Below are 19,859 nucleotides of genomic sequence, written 5' to 3' on the forward strand. Positions count from 1 at the left end.
ACGCCAGCGGGACTTTCCTTGTGAGGGAATTTAGGGTCGGTGTACGTGAATGGGGAACTTTGTCCCCATAGAATCCTTTTTGGCTTAAGCTGGGAGACTTGGGGGAGAAGACATTCATTTCCGGTCCTGGGGTTTGGGCAAGTAAACAGGGTTGGGGGGGGGGGGGGAGAATGGGGGGGGGGGAGATGGGGTGACTTGACTAGGTTGTCTAACTTGATTTGGTTGTGTACTAGGGTTGTCGGGTTGGTTGTGTGGGTTGGAGTTGTCTAGCTTGGATTGCTTGTGTTGTCTAATATGAGAAAGTGGTTGGTATAGCTATGGCTTTTCTAACATTGTTGGTAGTGTGTCAGGGTTGTCCTGGTTTAAAAACAATTCAAGAATAACCTGAAATTATTCCTTGAAACAAAGATGTAAACGTAATAATTAATTGAGTTAGAAGTAAATAATTTCATCAAGTCATTTATTTTTTTATTAGTCTGGAAATGTTGATAGCGGGCGTGTATGTGATTATACGAGGACATGTATGTGTAAGTCATTAGGAGACTTCTATATTAATTATTTGGGACGTGTACATGCCAAATTGTTAGGGGACGTGTCATATATATATATATATATATATATATATATATATATATATATATATATATATATATATATATATATATATATATATATATATATATATAAAACACAGTGGGCGTGTCATCAAATAATAATTGTGGGCGTGTCATCAAATAATAATTGTGGGCGTGTCATCAAATAATAATTGTGGGCGTGTCATCAAATAATAATTGTGGGCGTGTCATTAAATAATAATTGTGGGCGTGTCATCAAATAATAAATGTGGGCGTGTCACAAAAACTAATAATGGGCTTGCCACGAAAATATTGTTGGGCGTGTTATACAAATATTTTAGTGGGCGGGTCATTGTGGGCGTGTCTTGAAATGCTGTTGATGTTCGGGCCATTAAATATTGTCGTTAGCCCTTTCCTTGACTTTCCTGTGAAAATCGTGAATGTCGTTGTAAATTGTTAGTGGGTGGGTGTCACCACGTGTGTCGAACTTTCTAGAACCAGCTGTCAGGACTGGTTCCCTCGCAGATCTATCCCCACCATCTTGAGATGGGCGAGAAACTCGGCAGTTCTCGCGTGAGGCGAGATCTCGTGCTCCGGAATATACGGGCCTGTCAGGGGCGTCGCTTTTCAAACACCAGGGGAACAAATTGGATAATGCTTTGACCCATCACAAGAAACTGGCTGTGATGGAACTTCCCCGTCGCCCACCTAGTCTTGAGAGTAAAATTGTGAAGTTCGAGTTTCTTCACGATTTTAAAGCCATTATTTATTTACACATTTTATTTTAAAAACAAATATCTTCTGACTTCGTTTTTATAAAATATTGTTGATAAAAGGAATTTTTAAAATATTGTCTACTTAGCACTGTTTTGATCGAATTAAGAATTAATAAGGAATTAATAATATCGTAAAGAAACTGGAGGTGAAATAATATTGAAATAAATAGTGATAGAAAACCTATTAAAGTAAGTGGTGACAAAAATGTTAAGTTAACTGGTGATATAAACCTATTAAAGTAACTGGAGATAAATACGTTAAATTAATAGGTGAAACAAAACTACTGAATGAAGTAGTAATACAAAGCCATCATACAAAACATTGTAGATACAAAATAAATGAGATATTACAAAGCAGGCGGAATGTCGTGGGCCTAACTTAAGGGAATCGCACAAAACCGAGTACGACGGAGAGGTGTGGTTGCGTACTTTGCTTTACAAAGGGTCCACCAGAATGATGATGATTACGATGATGATAATGACTGGCCAACTGAACTTTTGACAATTTTTTTTATCCAAGACAAGATGTTAAAAGCCTATCTCATTAACTTTACACGTTTCAAGTCGACTAAAACACCTTACATGTGTCAGTAGGATTATTTCTTCTGGCATAGTGGCATGACAGTCTGTCAAGTACGGCTGGGTGTAAATGACAGTCAGTAAGGTCCTGCTGATGACAGACAGTTTCGTATTGCTAGTTGACAGTCTCGTCTTGCTTTGTTCAAAGATGGACAGTTTTGTCTTGCTTTGTTCAAAGATGGACAGTTTTGTCTTGCTTTGTTCAAAGATGGACAGTTTTGTCTTGCTTTGTTCAAAGATGGACAGTTTTGTATTGCTTTGTTCAAAGATGGACAGTTTTGTATTGCTTTGTTCAAAGATGGACAGTCTCGTCTTGCTTTGTTCAAAGATGGACAGTCTCGTCTTGCTTTGTTCAAAGATGGACAGTTTTGTATTGCTTTGTTCAAAGATGGACAGTCTCGTCTTGCTTTGTTCAAAGATGGACAGTCTCGTCTTGCTTTGTTCAAAGATGGACAGTTTTGTATTGCTTTGTTCAAAGATGGACAGTTTTGTCTTGCCTTGTTCAAAGATGGACAGTTTTGTATTGCTTTGTTCAAAGATGGACAGTTTTGTTTTGCTTTGTTCAAAGATGGACAGTTTTGTCTTGCTTTGTTCAAAGATGGACAGTTTTGTATTGCTTTGTTCAAAGATGGACAGTTTTGTCTTGCCTTGTTCAAAGATGGACAGTCTCGTCTTGCCTTGTTCAAAGATGGACAGTTTTGTATTGCTTTGTTCAAAGATGGACAGTTTTGTCTTGCTTTGTTCAAAGATGGACAGTTTTGTATTGCTTTGTTCAAAGATGGACAGTTTTGTATTGCTTTGTTCAAAGATGGACAGTTTTGTCTTGCCTTGTTCAAAGATGGACAGTCTCGTCTTGCTTTGTTCAAAGATGGACAGTTTTGTATTGCTTTGTTCAAAGATGGACAGTTTTGTATTGCTTTGTTCAAAGATGGACAGTTTTGTCTTGCCTTGTTCAAAGATGGACAGTTTTGTATTGCTTTGTTCAAAGATGGACAGTTTTGTATTGCTGATTGACACAGTTTCGTCTTTTTTTTTATTGACAGACAGTTCTATCCTGCTGAATAACCGTCTCATCTTGATGAATGACAGACAGCTAAGTTTCAATGAATGACACGTGTTTTTTTTTTTGTCGTAACGACATGCATATTTGTCATGTTGACTGACATGCAGTTACATAATGCTGGATAATAGACTATTGTTTATCTTGTTCAACGACACAAAGTTAACTCAGCTTAACAATTATTTAACACAAAGCTAACTCATGCTGTATAACAATTACCATTAAATGACACACTGCTGTGTGTTGATGCATGATAGTCTTGTAGTTCAGGTACCGCTGCATCAGAAAATCAATCACCCACGGAGGTAACTACAATCGACCTTTGATACCCTTTTCTATTGAATGTGGAACAGTCTCAGAGGTCGATAAACCCATTGTTTTTAACGCTGTTTTTTTGTGTGATTTTTTTTGTTTCTTAACCTTAAACAAAGAGATTGGTTGTCGGCGCATTATTATTTGAAGCTAAGCGATGCTATTACAACGTTGGAATAAAAAAAAACTGTTTGTGTTCTTAGAATTGATGTTATGATATTGATGGCTGAGTTATAGGCTAAAAATTTTAACAATAAAGTTATTGTTTAATATCAGCGCAGGTTAACTTTAAATGCGAGACTATAGTTTTCTACCCCTTGCTTTATTCGCATTTTAACATTTTCATTGATTTCTACTCTTATAATTTAATTTTTTTTAACGAAATAACAACGTGCCCAACATGGCGGTATCTAATGATCTGACAACATTCGTTGATTGGCACGGGTCATTAGTGTCCATTACAAGCGTGTAACTAGTATCGATTGTAGTGGCCGTGTTGTGTGTACTAGTTGTTTAACCCAGTGTTGTGTGAGTGAGTAACTGAGATTGGAGAGAGTAAAAAATGAGTAGATTCAGAAAGTTAACAAGTGTAAATGTAAGAGATTAGACTCATAATGCACAATAAGAAACCTTAAGTCATAGTGCACATTGAAATATCACAGTCATAATTCACAATAAGATGCACATTGAAAATGTCAGTCACAATGCACAATGAGAAACCTTAAGTCATAGTGCACATTGAAAATGTCAGTCGAGGTGCACCAACCTTAAGTCATAGTGCACATTGAAAATGTCAGTCAAGGTGCACAAACCCTAAGTCAAAGTGCACATTGAAAATGCCACAGTCATGGTGCACAGTAATGAACTTTTAGTTATAGAGTACATAAAGTGTATATAGAGAAAGTGAGTTAGTACACTAGAATACCAGTACACCGCAAGTGCCAATGTGCGTACACAGCTACCAATTATTATAATCACGTGATCACGCGAGTGCTGTAAGACTATAACAACTTTTTTTGTTAGACCAAGAAGCTAGCGAGTTGTGAGAACACAATCCTTGACCCCTGGAATAGTCCTTGACCCCAGCAGCTATGCCACCGGAGAAAAAATCTATAGGAGTGGAGAAGATGCAAGGGTAGACCGGTGTTAGCGTGGTTGGTTGTTGGTGCTTCCATTGATTTCTATGTCTTTTATAACACGATCGTGCTCAATAAAACAACTACATGTCTATATGTATGTATTATGATTCATGTTCATGTATACTGGTGCGTGCACATACACGTACAAGTACACGTACATATGTACACTGTAGCTGCTACTTTTACACCCACATCCACTCCCCATATATATATATATATATATATATATATATATATATATATATATATATATATATATATATATATATATATATAATTACAACGTAACTCACAACAATCATTTCGTTTAGCTAAGTTGAAGGTTGATTTTCAGCAAAAAACAAAAGCAAGCCATTTCCGGGTAAATACCACTTAATGTATTGTGTAAGTACCGCGATGAAAGCGACCGACATAACTGAATAAATAACAAATAACTGCATTACTAAACCATTGAGGTTAAAACCATCGTTGAGGTTACAGTCGCGGCAAACCCTCCGGCAGTTACGGCACACGTCAGCTTGTACGATGCCAGCCGATAGCCTGTCTGCCGTTCTAGAAGTGTTCAATCACATACACGATGCTGCGGTTGTAATGGGTGACGTTCGAACACAAAGGTCATCGTAGGCAATTATAGACTCGACGTGTTTACTTGGTGGTATAGGCTGTGGTAGATGGTGAGCAGTTATAGACGAGATGTTATAGATGGTGAGCAGTTATAGACCAGCAGTTATTGGCAGCTATTGTAAATGGTGAGCAGTTATAGACCAGATGTTGTAGATGGTGAGCAGTTATAAACCAGATATTGTAGATGGTGAGCAGTTATAGACCAGATATTGTAGATGGTGAGCAGTTATAGACCAGATATTGTAGATGGTGAGCACTTATAAAGCAGATATTGTAGATGGTGAGCAGTTATAGACCAGATGTTGTAGATGGTGAGCAGTTATAGACCAGATATTGTAGATGGTGAGCAGTTATAGACCAGATGGTGTAGATGGTGAGCAGTTATAGACCAGATATAGACCAGATGGTGTAGATGGTGAGCAGATATAGACCAGATGTTGGCAGATATTGTAGATGGTGAGCAGTTATAGACCAGATGGTGTAGATGGTGAGCAGTTATAGACCAGATGGTGTAGATGGTGAGCAGTTATAGACCAGATGTTGGCAGATATTGTAGATGGTGAGCAGTTATAGACCAGATATTGTAGATGGTGAGCAGTTATAGACCAGATGTTGGCAGATATTGTAGATGGTGAGCAGTTATAGACCAGATGGTGTAGATGGTGAGCAGTTATAGACCAGATGGTGTAGATGGTGAGCAGTTATAGACCAGATATAGACCAGATATTGTAGATGGTGAGCAGTTATAGACCAGATGTTGGCAGATATTGTAGATGGTAAGCAGTTATAGACCAGATATTGTAGATGGTGAGCAGTTATAGACCAGATGGTGTAGATGGTGAGCAGTTATAGACCAGATGGTGTAGATGGTGAGCAGATACATACCAGATGTTGTAGATGGTGAGCAGTTATAGACCAGATGGTGTAGATGGTGAGCAGATATAGACCAGATGTTGTAGATGGTGAGCAGTTATAGACCAGATGTTGTAGATGGTGAGCAGTTATAGACCAGATGTTGTAGATGGTGAGCAGTTATAGACCAGATATTGTAGATGGTGAGCAGTTACAGACCAGATGTTGTAGATGGTGAGCAGTTATAGACCAGATATTGTAGATGGTGAGCAGTTATAGACCAGATGTTTTGATGGTGAGCAGTTATAGACCAGATATTGTAGATGGTAAGCAGTTATAGACCAGATATTGTAGATGGTAAGCAGTTATAGACCAGATATTGTAGATGGTGAGCAGTTATAGACAGCAGATATTGTAGATGGTGAGCAGTTATAGACCAGATATTGTAGATGGTGAGCAGTTATAGACAGCAGATATTGTAGATGGTGAGCAGTTATAGACCAGATATTGTAGATGGTGAGCAGTTATAGACCAGATGTTGTAGATGGTGAGCAGTAATAGACCAGATGTTGTAGATGGTGAGCAGTTATAGACCAGATGTTGTAGATGGTGAGCAGTAATAGACCAGATGTTGGCAGATATTGTAGATGGTGAGCAGTTATAGACCAGATGGTGTAGATGGTGAGCAGTTATAGACCAGATGGTGTAGATGGTGAGCAGATACATACCAGATGTTGTAGATGGTGAGCAGTTATAGACCAGATGTTGTAGATGGTGAGCAGTTATAGACCAGTTATAGACCAGATATTGTAGATGGTGAGCAGTTATAGACCAGATGTTGTAGATGGTGAGCAGTTATAGACCAGTTATAGACCAGATATTGTAGATGGTGAGCAGTTATAGACCAGATATTGTAGATGGTGAGCAGTTATAGACCAGTAGATATTGTAGATGGTGAGCAGTTATAGACCAGATATTGCAGATGGTGAGCAGTTATAGACTAAATGTTTTAGATGGTGAGCAGTTATAGACCAGATGTTGTAGATGGTGAGCAGTTATAGACCAGATGTTGTAGATGGTGAGCAGTTATAGACCAGATGTTGTAGATGGTGAGCAGTTATAGACCAGATGTTGTAGATGGTGAGCAGTTATAGACCAGATGGTGTAGATGGTGAGCAGTTATAGACCAGATGTTGTAGATAATGAGCAGATATAGACCAGTAGATATTGTAGATGGTGAGCAGTTATAGACCAGATATTGTAGATGGTGAGCAGTTATATGACGTTTTACTTGTAGGAAGACGTAAGGCAGTGGAAGTAGAGTTTACCTATTTATAAAAAAAACTATGACGTATCAAGCCCAACCTTACAGAAAATAGTAACTATAAGAAATCAGACAATAATATCAATGTCAGACTTTCTTATTCAATAAGGACATTAAGCATCCTAGACAAACTTTTATCTACTACCAGAAAAGATCTTAGACCTAGTGACAACAAAGTACCATCATAAGCAACTCTCCACATTACCAACATACTTGTTTGGAACGTGGCTGAATATAATCAAACGTAATAAGATGGCTATGCAATAAAAAAATTGATGAGATATGACGACTTGATAGACCTAAAGAGAAATTGTGAGATATGACGACATGATATACCTAGAAAGAATTAGCTTGACAATGCAAAATTATGTAAAGCTTATAAATAACTTTCCTCGAACTATAACCCAGATTGTTTTATACCCTAGATTGACATTTTAAACTACCACAGTAACACACTAAATTTTCACACCAGTAACACACCACCCTAACCCACCACAGTGATACTCCATATTAACACACCACAATAACACACCAGTGACACACCAGACTAACCCAGCATAGTGACACACCACAGTGACACACCACATTTACACACCAAAGTGACACACCACATTTACACACCAAAGTGATACACCATAGCGACACACCACAGTGACACACCATAGCGACACACCACAGTGATACACCACAGTGACACACCATAGCGACACACCACAGTGATACTCCACAGTGACACACCACAATAACACACCAGTGACACACCAACCTAACCCAACACAGTGATACTCCACAGTGACCCAGCATAGTGACAGACCACAGTGACACACCACCCTAACCCACCACATTGACACACCACCCTAATCCACCACAGTGACACACAACAGTGACCCATCTAAGTGACACACCACAGTAATACACTACAATGACCCACCAAAGTGACAAACCACAGTGACACACCGCCCTGATAAGAATGTGTAAAAAGAAAAATTTGAAGTTTTTAAACGGTGTACTATTAAACAGACTACCAATTCCAAAGGTGAAACATACATAGAAATGTGCATGATAAATGATGTTGTTTTTTGCTGTTGTTGTTCTTATGACATGATGATGTCGTAGTGTTATTTTTATACAAACGTTTGAATATAATTAATTAAATATTTCGTTTCAACTCAGTAAAAAACAAAGAAAACATATGTTTATTAAAGCCATTCAAACTAAAGGATTTCTTTTCATAGAAATAGTTAGTACATTACAGTGGTAGGGCATTATTCTGATACGGCTACACATTAATAGGGGAACTAATGTATAAACTGTATAAACTATACACTCATAACAATTCACAGAGAATGGGATACACACTAAAAGGTCAACACAGAGAATGGGATACACACTAAAAGTTCAACAAAGAGAATGGGCTGTACATAGAATTGGATACACAATGATAAATATAGTAGACTAGTTCGGTACAGCACACATATAAGAGTATCACACTAATCACAGTGACAAGACACACCATACTGAATGAGGACAAGCATAACACACAACAAGCATAACACACAACCGGCATAACACACCACAGATATAACACACACCAGGCATAACACACACCAGGCATAATACACAACATGCATCACACGTAATACACATAATACACAACAAACAGCACACTGGCAGGGAAAAAAACCAGCGCCCGAAATTACCCTCCCACCCCCAGACCCTCCCCCCCCTCCGACCCTCCCACACACCACCCACACGCTCACCTCTTACGTCACAGCCGTCAATCAATCGCTTAAATTTAAGTTTGGAGATCGATAGTGAAAGAACACCACCACCCATTACGTCATACCACCCACACCGTGCGGAGAACATCAGTAAACATCTTCTACTCGACACATATGGTAGCGTTTGTTTACGGTTTGATCAAAATCACCCGGCTATTTCACCGAGATAATTAATTCAAATTATTATTACAATTATAAATGTTTACAAAATCACTGAACTGTAAAATAGGAATGTGTATTTTTAAAATATAGGTTACTTTTAAAGCGTTTGTTCTTGTGTTTTGAGAATGCTTACCTATGGTGCCTAGCGGGAAAGGGTTGAGCGAGGCTCCAGAACTACAGCCTTGGTCAGCTAGCAGCGATCCTAACACTAGAATGAACACAAGGGATACCCTGTCCATTATGAGAGTCTGTCCGTCCCCCCCGGACCTACAAGAATCCTGAATTTCAAAGAAATAAAATACTCATGTTAATCCCTAACAGAACGGTGACTACAGCATCCCCACCAGCTCCAATATGGCAGGTAGCGCTGGAATATTCATGGCACCAATATGACGTCGCATGATTTTTTTTCTCCCCCTCACTGAGCCGGCCTTCCCTGAATCTTATTATGAAAATGCCATCCAGAGAGGGATGGAATGGCGGGAAATAAGGTCGATAATTCTCGCGAGCTAGCGGCACGGGCTGCGTGGGAACCCCGTATCTTACGTAGTACGTCACACTCGTCCCCGTGTTTACACAAATCAATGTAGGACACACGAGTAGGACACACCACTCGGGTACACACTTGTCCCCTTGCTCGCCCCCCCTTTCTCATAAGTCGCAAATCTCGGGGGTGGAGTGTGGAGGCAGGCGAGAGAACTCTGAAACTAAAACATGACAAGTTCTACATCACTGTATAACAATGACACAATAACTAGTAAACTTGTAAAAAAATAGGGCAGTACCAAAACTTGCTGACTAAGGTAATCTTCAGATTTAAAAAAAAAAAATCGATTAGCTAGTGAATTTTTAAACCTACCCCTTAAAAGAGAATAATAACTTTATTTTTAATTTGTTTATATACCGGACTTTGTGATTGGATGGTTAGAGCCCCTGCCTTCTACCCGAAAGTCTCGAGTTCGAAAGTCTGATTTGGTATTGGCACCTTAGGACGAACTCGAGTCCACCCAGCTCTTATAAATACCCAACTCAAATTAGATAAAGTAAGTCCGACTTTACATAAAGCTGACCGCACTATTCCTCCTTATCGAGGTCACAGAGACAGATAAAACCCCACTTCATATTCCCATTGAGGGTGCTAACATTTTGACTAACTGATAACATCCATTTTTTGTTCAGGCCGCTGATAAAGGCTGAATACAAAGGGCGATAGGGAAAAGACGGAAGTTAAGGACATCTGACAAAAACAACGGAGCCTTAAACCAACGGTCAACAATATATATTATGACAGCTGAGCCTTCTTGAAGAACTGAAGCCTGCAGGGATGTCTTGGGAGGCTGCAAAATCAACAGCCGTGGGCCGGATAAAATGGCGGGTTGTGTTAGAAGTGAGAAGTACAGAGGATTAAGTCAAGTGACCGTCTACAGGTTACCTGTCAACAACCTGCTTGACCGTTTGACAGTCACCAGCAGGACTTATGCCATGGACCACAACGCTAGTACAAGATCATTGTAGACTGCAATTTCTGAGGTGTAACATACGACTAGAACTTTGCATCACACAAAGCGAGGCTATGTGCACTCTCTTTGATTTTCCAAAGTTTATTTATTTTGCCATTTTCCTATCCATATTTTATTTTTGTGTGCAAATAATCGTATTATGATTTATTGGGCTCTACTCCATCTATTTGCAAATTATTCCAAAAGCTGCGGCTGCCAATCAGATTTTGAGATTTTATTTTTCTTTATTTGTGTCATTGTGGCTCTGGAAATATGAACATTATTAGTTTCTACCTGCTCCACGGTCAATGACTTACTGGACGTATTCTCTTGTGGGCCTTCTGGAGCAAAGGGCTGAAAGATAAATGTGAAGGTTTAAAACTGCTGCTATCAGGAGTTCGTTCGTTAATTCAAGCATCAAATTTGATCAAATGTCGACCTTGGAGCTGACATCAACAGTCCTTCCTGGCAGTAATTAGCTCTGCATTAACTTCAGACAAGACCAGCAACATCAGTACATCCTGACGTAGGAAAATCAATTTTATCTGGTGCTAAGTTAAAAATCAAACATTTAATATAGCTACGTCAATATTATCAGCACTTGTGTGTGCACTTTGTTGCCTAATTATCGAGCTTTGGCGTAGAACTGTAGGTCGGTGTCTAGAAAATATCATCAACTTTTACCCTGTATGTCTAGAAAATATCAACTTTTACCTTGTGTGTAGGTCTGCGTCTAGAAAATATCAACTTTTGCCCTGTGTGTCTAGGACACATGGTGACCACCTAGAAAATATTTATTGTTGTGTTGAGTTCTGCAATCTTTCCCTTCGTCAGAAAAGTGCAGTTCAAGTTAAAGCTATTTAAAGACGTCTTTAATAAATTGACACAACTCGATTAATTAGCAGTTGATGTTAATTTGTCAGGATCGTGTGATATTAATTAATTTTAATTATGTCTGTCTCAAACCTTACTTCCGTATAACTGTCAGTAGCTCAGGTTTTTGTGCGTCAACTACAGATCTAATTTATGTCCGTGTCTCCACCCCCCCCCCCCCCCCCCCCACCATCCCGTAGATTCCAGAGCTTAAATACATGTTTAAAACGATTCTACTGTTGTGTTTATCGCTGTTTGTTTTTCAGTACACAGTGATATTTTACATATTCCTTTTTTTCAATGCAGAGAGATTTTAACTAATGATCAAAGACATTTCAATGATTAGGTCTTACATTTTAAAAAGCACAGTTTAAATTATACAGGCATTAATAACATACAATTTTAGAAAATAATGCTTTTTAAAAAAAGAAATAAGAGAAAAAGCTGAAATAAAATGTAAGAGGACCAGAGATAAGGAAATAAATGTCTGATAAATTTCTCATGTTCAATACATCTGGAGTTTTGCCAATTGCTCGTTCATCCCACTTCTATTTTTATGTGATTAATTATTTTCGTTAATTGGCTGTTACGCTGTGGCCAATCATCACCCTCTACATCTATAATAAGCTCGATGCATTCACTAGCATTATTTCTATTATCAATAAAACAAATATAAAAACATCAATAATAACAAGCCTTTATTGCACTGAAATATGAAGAAAAAACAACGTTGCTGTCTTTAATTAAAGCTTTGGTCGCGCATTAGATCTCTTACACATGTTACTCACCCTAAGGTAAGTCAGGTACTTATCAGGGTTGGGTGGACTCAGGGAAGTGCATCAACCCTAGCCAAGGACTCGAAATCGAGATTTACGGGTTAGCAGACAAATGTTCCACCATTCGACCACGCGTACTCAAAACAACTAGTAAAGCTAACTGAAATGTGATAAGAGTAGATATGTATCAACTCAGCATAGATAGGTCTTAAAGTAGGATACCTGCTATAAAGTAATACTTATATAACTAATGTATAATTATTGCATATGATCTATAACTAATGATTTTTTAACGATTTGATATTTCGCCATAGGCAATAAGTTGGTTTGAAAGATGAAATCAGTGTTTCTTCCAGACTTTATTCTCCTGGAGGGGGGGGGGGGTTAGGGTTAGGGGTGGGCACTTGAAATTTTCGGAGTGGGGGGGGGGGGCGGACACTGTTAAAAGTATATACTTTCTAAATTAATTCCGGATGAAATCTTCCTGTCAGTCTACGCCCCTTTGTTCAAACACACTCAACACAGCCAAGATAATTTCGAGTTTGGTCGAATTTAAATTTTTGAGCATATTTTACAGTGCAATAAAAATTGTCTGAAAGCAAACTTTTAAACATATTTTAAATATTTATGTTGTAGCTCACTAAAAAAATTAAGCTGACATTAACATATTAAGCACACTTACATTTTTTCAAACTCAAAATCTTAAAAATGTATACTAAATTTATTTGTGCACCTAAACTTAACCAAACTTTATTTAAAAAAAAACACCAAAAGGTTTGGGCATACTTTCATGATGAGACATAACTAAAATGATCAAACTGTATTACACCTCTGTTTTTTTTTTAACTGCTTGAAAAGTGGAGAAACCACAATATGTAGGCCCCTAGAGTAGCAGATTTTTTTTCTATGTCTTGTAAGAGATATTTTCAGGGTTCTGCTTTAATTAGTCTATAAGTATAAACATACCACACAATTCCCATCGAATGTATACTTTCCATTTTGATGACGTCAAATTACAATTTTTGACTGTGCTCTAAATAAAACAACAAGCCACTTTTTTGATTAAGGAAATTGAAAACTTTCCTCAAAGTAAGCTTCAAACTAGGAACTGTAAGTTAGCCGACCTTTTGTGTCCTTTTAAAGTATTTTTTAAAAACAAATTGTGATTCTATCTTGTCCTACATTTTATGTGATTTAACTGCTAGGAAGTGACACTATAATATTAACTATTGTATTTATTTATTGAAGCCTAGTTTTGCCCGAGTTTTTTGCACTGGTAGATCTAGATGTAGACTCTACATTTGAACTTGACATTATGGGGTTCTCTTTATATAAGTTAGTCATATCCATAAATTCTTGTGATGAGCTTAGTCAAAGGACACAACCGAGAATAGTCTCGGAAGTATTAGAAAGGCCCATTAATTTTTTTTTTTTAAATCATGTACGATGTTGTTAAAATAAATATAGTTATAATAATCTGACCGTATGATATTTGTTGAACTCAAGATCTACTAAAGATTGGATCTAATTGGTGTTTTTAGTATTGTCGGTAACTAAGCAAAATTTAAATCAAAAGTCAAAAATATTAGTACTTTATAAATGCATGTGCGTTTTTTGAGAAATCGGAAATAGGGTGTAAAGTACTACTTCCGGTCACCGGAAATTACTCAAAAACAGAGAACATATAATTAGATCTTTTACTTGTATGTTAAATTTCGTATCTATCAGAAACAGTACTCAAGTTATAGGCTTTTGAAAAAACAACAGTTTTTCATCCTTGTCGACAATAATGATGGGAGGATTCTCGACAACTCGGTCACGTCCATTACTTCTGTAATTTATCATTAGGTTTCGAGTCAGAAGATTTGTTTTGGCGGTACTATCTATATATTAAACTTGGTCATTTGTGGAGAAGATTGTAATGTTTTTCACAGTCTTAATCCTAGCTTTAGCAATGTCTTTAGCCTTCTCTATAACTCTAATCCTAGCTTTAGCAATGACTTATGCGTTATACATAATTCCAATTCTAGCCTTAATGATTACCTTAGCCATTACAATAACGCTAAGTATTGCATTAGGCAATGACTTTAGCCTCTGCATAACACCTCTTCTAGCCTTGAATCACCAATACTGACAAAATTACCCCCTCCCCCTTAGAATTTTCGAGGTCAAATCCAACCTGTTTTGCTAATCCTAATCTTTATTTTGGCCTTATTACTAATCACACTAAACCCGTCCCACTCTCGGCCATATCAGCAGATTAAAACCCTAGATACGATACCCAATTGTTCTTCCGTGTCTTTAGATGAAACGTTTTGTCTGAGGTTGATCTCATATTAGGGATAAAAATATGTGGTTATGGCTGATGGGTAGGCGGGTATGACAAGTGGGTAAATGAGTATATGATATAGTGGCGTAGGCAGGGGGGGGGGGGTTAGGGGGGGTCATAACCCCCCACCCATAGACCCCTCGGTATATATATATATATATAAAGTATGAGGGGGGGTGCAAATCGAAAGTTTGAGGGGGGGGGGGGGAGTGCAAATCGAAAGTTTGAGAGGGGGGGGGGGGGGGTGCAAATCGAAAGTTTGTCCCCGGGTAAAAATTGGAACCCCCCCCCCCCCTTGAGACGATCCTGGCTACGCCACTGATATGATATATGGGTATGGCTAACGGATAAGTTGGAATGGCTAATAGGTGGAAATGTCAATGTATAACGAATATTCTTCATCCAACTTTTAAAATGTGTTCAACAAACATCAGGTCATCATCTTTGTACAAGAAACCATCAAATGAACACATCTAATAGACGTACACAAACACGCATACATCTCGGTAGTGAGGACTAGCACTGTACATCCTGTGTTGAGCTGTTTGAAGCAAAGATGGGCGAGGTGAAACAGCACTGTCACCAGACCTTCCATCACTTTGTGGAGGTGACGTCAGTGGGCCAGAAGCTGTCTGACGCCGACAAGGAGGAGATCAAGGACAAAGGCGTCAACAAGATGCTGAAAGAGTGTTGTGGTGACGATGTGGCTAAAGCGGCCGAGGCTCAAGTTTTCCCGAAATACTGCGATAAAAAGACGTAAGTGTAACTACTGTGATATAAAGCAGCAAGTATTCAGTTAAAGGGGAGGGTGTGGTTAAACGGTTGACCGTTCGACTTCTAACCAGAAAGTCTCAACCTCGAATACTGGCTCGAATCAGTAGAAGCTCCCAGATTCCACCCAGCTATGATGTGTACCTACTTCATGTCTTGGAATATAAAGCGGCTGGGCATAGTGCTGACCACACTATCCCTTCATATTGAGTTCACAGCAACAGCCGAAGTCTACTTCACCTACCTTTCCAGACCGTCAGGGTTGAAAGTGTACTTTACTTTTTACTTTCTCGTACATACGAAGTATAGAGAAAGTCTTGTAATCGTGCAAAAAAAAAAATCGAGATTTTTACAAATCTCGACGTTTTACACCTCACTGATACGGAAAAACATAATTTTGCAATCTTGTCCGTATGTCTGTGTGTCTGTCTGTCTGTCTGTCTGTCTGTCCGTGTGTAAACACGATAACTTGAGTATCGTTACAGCTAGGTTGATGAAATTTCATATATAAGTATTTTATTAAAATCGTAGATCCGTATCAACTTTTGAGCGATTTCCGATAACCGGAAGTGGTACTTTTCCTACTTTGAATTTTTCAAAAGCCTATAACTTGAGTACTATTTTAGATAGATAAATGAAATTTCACATGTAAGTAAAAGATCTAATTTTCTACCTTCTATTAAATGTTGAGTAATTTCCGTTGATCGAAAGTAGTAATTTACGCTACTTCCGATTTCTCAAAAAAACTAATGTAAATTTTTAAAGTACCAATAATATTGCGCACTATTATGCACTTTTTATTTGGCGTTCACTTGGTGTGCACTTCTTTTGTCTACGAGAAATATCCAGTAATGGTTTGCAGTTTCAACCTCTCAAGTTGTCGATGTAGCGGTATGACGGATTACTTAAGTATTAAGGGGTCATTCATAAATGACGTCAAGCTTTTTTGACGATTTTTCCTTCCTCCCCCCCCCCCCCCCGGTTACACATCGTAACAAAAAGCCAGACCCCCCCCCCTTCACCTAAAATGACGTCACACCTCAGCCTACAACCCCCCCCCCCCCCAAACACACACACACAAAATTGCAATTGAATTTTTCTTAAAACATGGATATTTTTCCATAATCTTGTCTGAACTAACATAGTATTTTAATAAAATTCTATCACAGTTAATTAAAACAGTTATCCAAAACGCGAAATAACGGCTAAAAACTCGTTTTCTAACATTGCTTTTTTATAATGCAAAAGAGTTTAGTCGCATCATCTGAACCCCCCCCCCCCCTCCCCATCATCACACACCGTCACAAAATTACGGGCTCCCTCCCCCTACGAGTGTGACGTCATTTAGCGACGACCGCTTAACTATATTATCTTTAAATTATTGTATTTTATATTATATTGCTAAACTTTATACTATTGGTTAGTTTACTATCTTGATGAAGCACCTTATATTTTAATGTGTCCTTCTGTGAACGAGGACAGAGAAAGCACAGATAATTTCAAAACAAAATCCTACCTTTGATGTCGCAGAATGCGACGTAAAAATATTCTGTTATCCAGACTCTGGTTCAGATAAAGCTTAGCTCATGGCATATTAATAAAACATCGCATAAAGCTATGGGGACGATAAAGTGCAATGTAACTCGATCAAGGGGCTTTTGTTATTACATATTGCATCTTGCGAGTCATTTAAAACAACGTTCTAAATTTGTTTCATGTTTGAACGTAGAAGTGTGTTGAAAAAATGTATTTTATTTAGTTACTAGGATTTCAAATGTTTTCATGAGGAATATAATTAAACAGAGTTTTACTTAATTATTGGCGAAGACATATTCATAATTGAAACAGCCTGTTTAATTTTTTTATATACTTGGCTGTTATAGAAGCTTGTTTTTTGCCTTTTATACGATTTTCTGCTTAATTTTTTTCTCTTCAAATTCCAGTAGTTTTCATAGGATTTTGAAATAAAATTTAAAAAAAAAATGTCAGTGCTAAATGCAAAGACTAGACCAAGTGTTAACTACAATTGTGAATCTTCCAGAAATAACCTAGCATAGCCTGTTTTTACCCTACACGGAGATTGCTTACATTTTTAAATTAAAAAAAAAATAGTAGTTCTAAAAATAAACACTTATATTTTGTTACATTTTTTGCTCTTATTAAAAAATTTCGTCAATTTCCTAAAAATGTATTCCTTCTCTAGGAAAAAGTTGACATTCGAGGTGTTTTTCGGCGACTTCCTGTCTGAACTGGCCGCTTGCGTCATACAGAACAAGAAGAAGCTTCCCAAACGTCCAGAGCTCACAGACGGTGAGGTGGTCCAGTTCTGCAATGACCTCAAGGGCAAAATTGCGGCTAAGCATGACCTCAAAACAAAGGTAGGTAATACAAGATCAAGACGTAAAGACCAGGCGCAGAACTACACTACTGCCAAAGGAAAGTGCTATAAATTAAGTGTGTAACAATGTGTATAACTTAGGTAGACTTTGTGTAAGGTAGACAACACAACAATGCTGGGTAAAATTTATAAGATGATCGTCCAGAAATGATTTCAGATACCAGGAAGGAAGGGTTCAGATTTTTTAACGATGTATTTGAACAATGGAGCCATTTTTTTTTTGGGTGTTTTATAAAACGCAAATGATTTTGAAAAAAAAAATACGTTAGAATAATGATTAATGTGAGCTTTATGAAGTTTTTGGGCTGGTCTGTTTTGTTTTAGACTACTTGTGGTTACATTTCGATAGTTTCATGGAAATATCCTGTATATTTTATAGATGACACATACGACATTAAAACGCTTTAGCCTAGAATACTGCAAAAACAAAACAAAAGATATCATAGCATATTCTAATAATAGCTCTATGTAGCTTTCTTGTGCAGAAAAATAAAATGAATCCGTCCATTTTGTCACGTGACCTATCATCTGACAGGAAATGAAAGTTGACGCTACCACAGCGAGGCTGACGGACACGAGCAACTACACCGGCACACACAAGGAACGTTTCGACGAGTCGGGCAAGGGGAAAGGCCTGGAGGGTCGAGAAAATGTGGACAGCGGCTCAGGGTACGTCCAGGGCTACAAGAACGAAGGATCCTACGAAAAAAAGTGAAGCTAAACGAGAAGTTCAACATCAGAACGATCTTTAAAAAACGATGCAAACTGAAAGTATAACAATGCACTTTCAACTAAACTTTGAGAAATAATACCTCTTGTTTTAGTGTTTCTGATTTTTTAAAAAGATTTTGATATCTAGATCTAGATCTGACAATGTGATCTCATGCACATTTCTCGCATCTCAATTATTTTGTTTTAGTTTTGTAATTTATTATGTTCGGGCAATTTTATTTTTTTGGACCAGTTTTTTTTTTTTATTTTAAATTGTATTATCTTTTATTGGTCCCATGCTGCAAGCCTTGATTTAAGGTTTTCGGTACAACCTGTAGGTCCTGTATTTAAAATGTTTAATATGTATTCACACATAATTAGGGGTTTCCTCCAGAATTTCCCCCCCTGGGGCAGATAGGGTGGTGGCGGATACTGGGATACTGGTGAAAGTAAATATTTTTTATGTTTTTCTATACCGTGCTAAGGTAGTGGTACCCCGGGAGAGAAACCTTTCCTTTTCCAATTGTAAAACTTCCTTATTCCAGCATCGTTTTACGTCTTTAAGTTTTGAACGTTTCCAAGCACTTTGTCAACATTTCAAAGATGTTGATCATCCCACTGAACATCATCCTCATAAATCTAAGCTGTTAACCTTTCCTCTAAACACCTAGCTCCGCCTTAGCCTATCACAAGCCCAGCTATTAACCCTTCCCCATTACTTAATTACTACAGAAACGTCCAATTAAAATTTAAAGAAATACTCGGACTTATATCAAGAAGAGAATGCAACTGTGAACTGCATTAGTAAACTTTGATGTCGGCTCTTTATGGAGCTACGGGTTAGAGAAACACTTTCATCAAATCCCGAAACTTTTAACCATTTTGCTAAACACATTCTACAAATCCCAACGCCCCGTGCCTACTTCATTGCACCTATCTCCAAAACTACATAGAAACTGAACTCAGACACTGTTTCTCATCTCACTATACAAACCCTGAATCTGGTCACTACGAAAGGATCCTAAATCTATTGCTAGGTTATAGACTTCCATAAATGGATGCCTGGCCGCATATTAAAAATCAGGTGGCCTGAAAAAAATTACCAATGCCGAACTGTGGATAAAACTGGGCAAGACCGTGATGGCAAAGAAATACAAAAGCGCAAATGGGGATGAATTGGACACAATTTGCGCAAACTTAATTTAAACAATTAGCAACATCAGACACTAGATTGAAATCCCCAAGGAAAGAGGAAAGTAGTTAGGCCAAAACTAAATTGAAAAAGGTCAGTTGTTAGTGAAGCAGAAGCAGCCGGAAC

General features: G+C 37.9%; 2 protein-coding genes across 2 annotated transcripts in view; one reads left to right on the top strand and one right to left on the bottom strand.

Moving 5' to 3' along the window:
• The window catches only part of LOC131946479 (receptor-type tyrosine-protein phosphatase N2), a 242,185-nt gene extending 232,550 nt beyond the window's left edge, over nt 1–9,635 (bottom strand). The window contains exon 1 of the mRNA XM_059307257.1: nt 9,318–9,635. Coding sequence (XP_059163240.1) covers nt 9,318–9,423 — 106 coding nt within the window. The 5' untranslated portion in view covers nt 9,424–9,635. The remainder of the gene's footprint in view (nt 1–9,317) is intronic.
• A 3,749-nt stretch (nt 9,636–13,384) lies between these two features.
• On the top strand, nt 13,385–18,623 carry LOC131946532 (tubulin polymerization-promoting protein family member 2-like). The gene is made up of 4 exons (XM_059307358.1): nt 13,385–13,442; nt 15,096–15,417; nt 17,636–17,810; nt 18,366–18,623. The coding sequence occupies exons 2-4, from the start codon at nt 15,218–15,220 to the stop codon at nt 18,543–18,545; spliced, it is 555 nt and encodes a 184-aa protein (XP_059163341.1). The 5' UTR covers nt 13,385–13,442; nt 15,096–15,217; the 3' UTR covers nt 18,546–18,623.
• The last annotated feature ends 1,236 nt before the right edge of the window (nt 18,624–19,859 follow it).

Source organism: Physella acuta, unplaced genomic scaffold (assembly GCF_028476545.2).
Source record: "Physella acuta isolate Inbredline_101_S28 unplaced genomic scaffold, ASM2847654v3 ptg000562l, whole genome shotgun sequence".
Taxonomy (NCBI): Eukaryota; Metazoa; Mollusca; class Gastropoda; family Physidae; genus Physella; species Physella acuta.

Excerpts from the sequence above, each read along its gene's own strand:
- LOC131946532 (XM_059307358.1), top strand. The coding sequence starts at position 15,218 with ATGGGCGAGGTGAAACAGCACTGTCACCAGACCTTCCATCACTTTGTG. Across the intron at positions 15,418-17,635 it reads AAATACTGCGATAAAAAGAC|GAAAAAGTTGACATTCGAGG; the intron begins GTAAGTGTAACT and ends TTCCTTCTCTAG. Across the intron at positions 17,811-18,365 it reads AGCATGACCTCAAAACAAAG|GAAATGAAAGTTGACGCTAC; the intron begins GTAGGTAATACA and ends ATCATCTGACAG.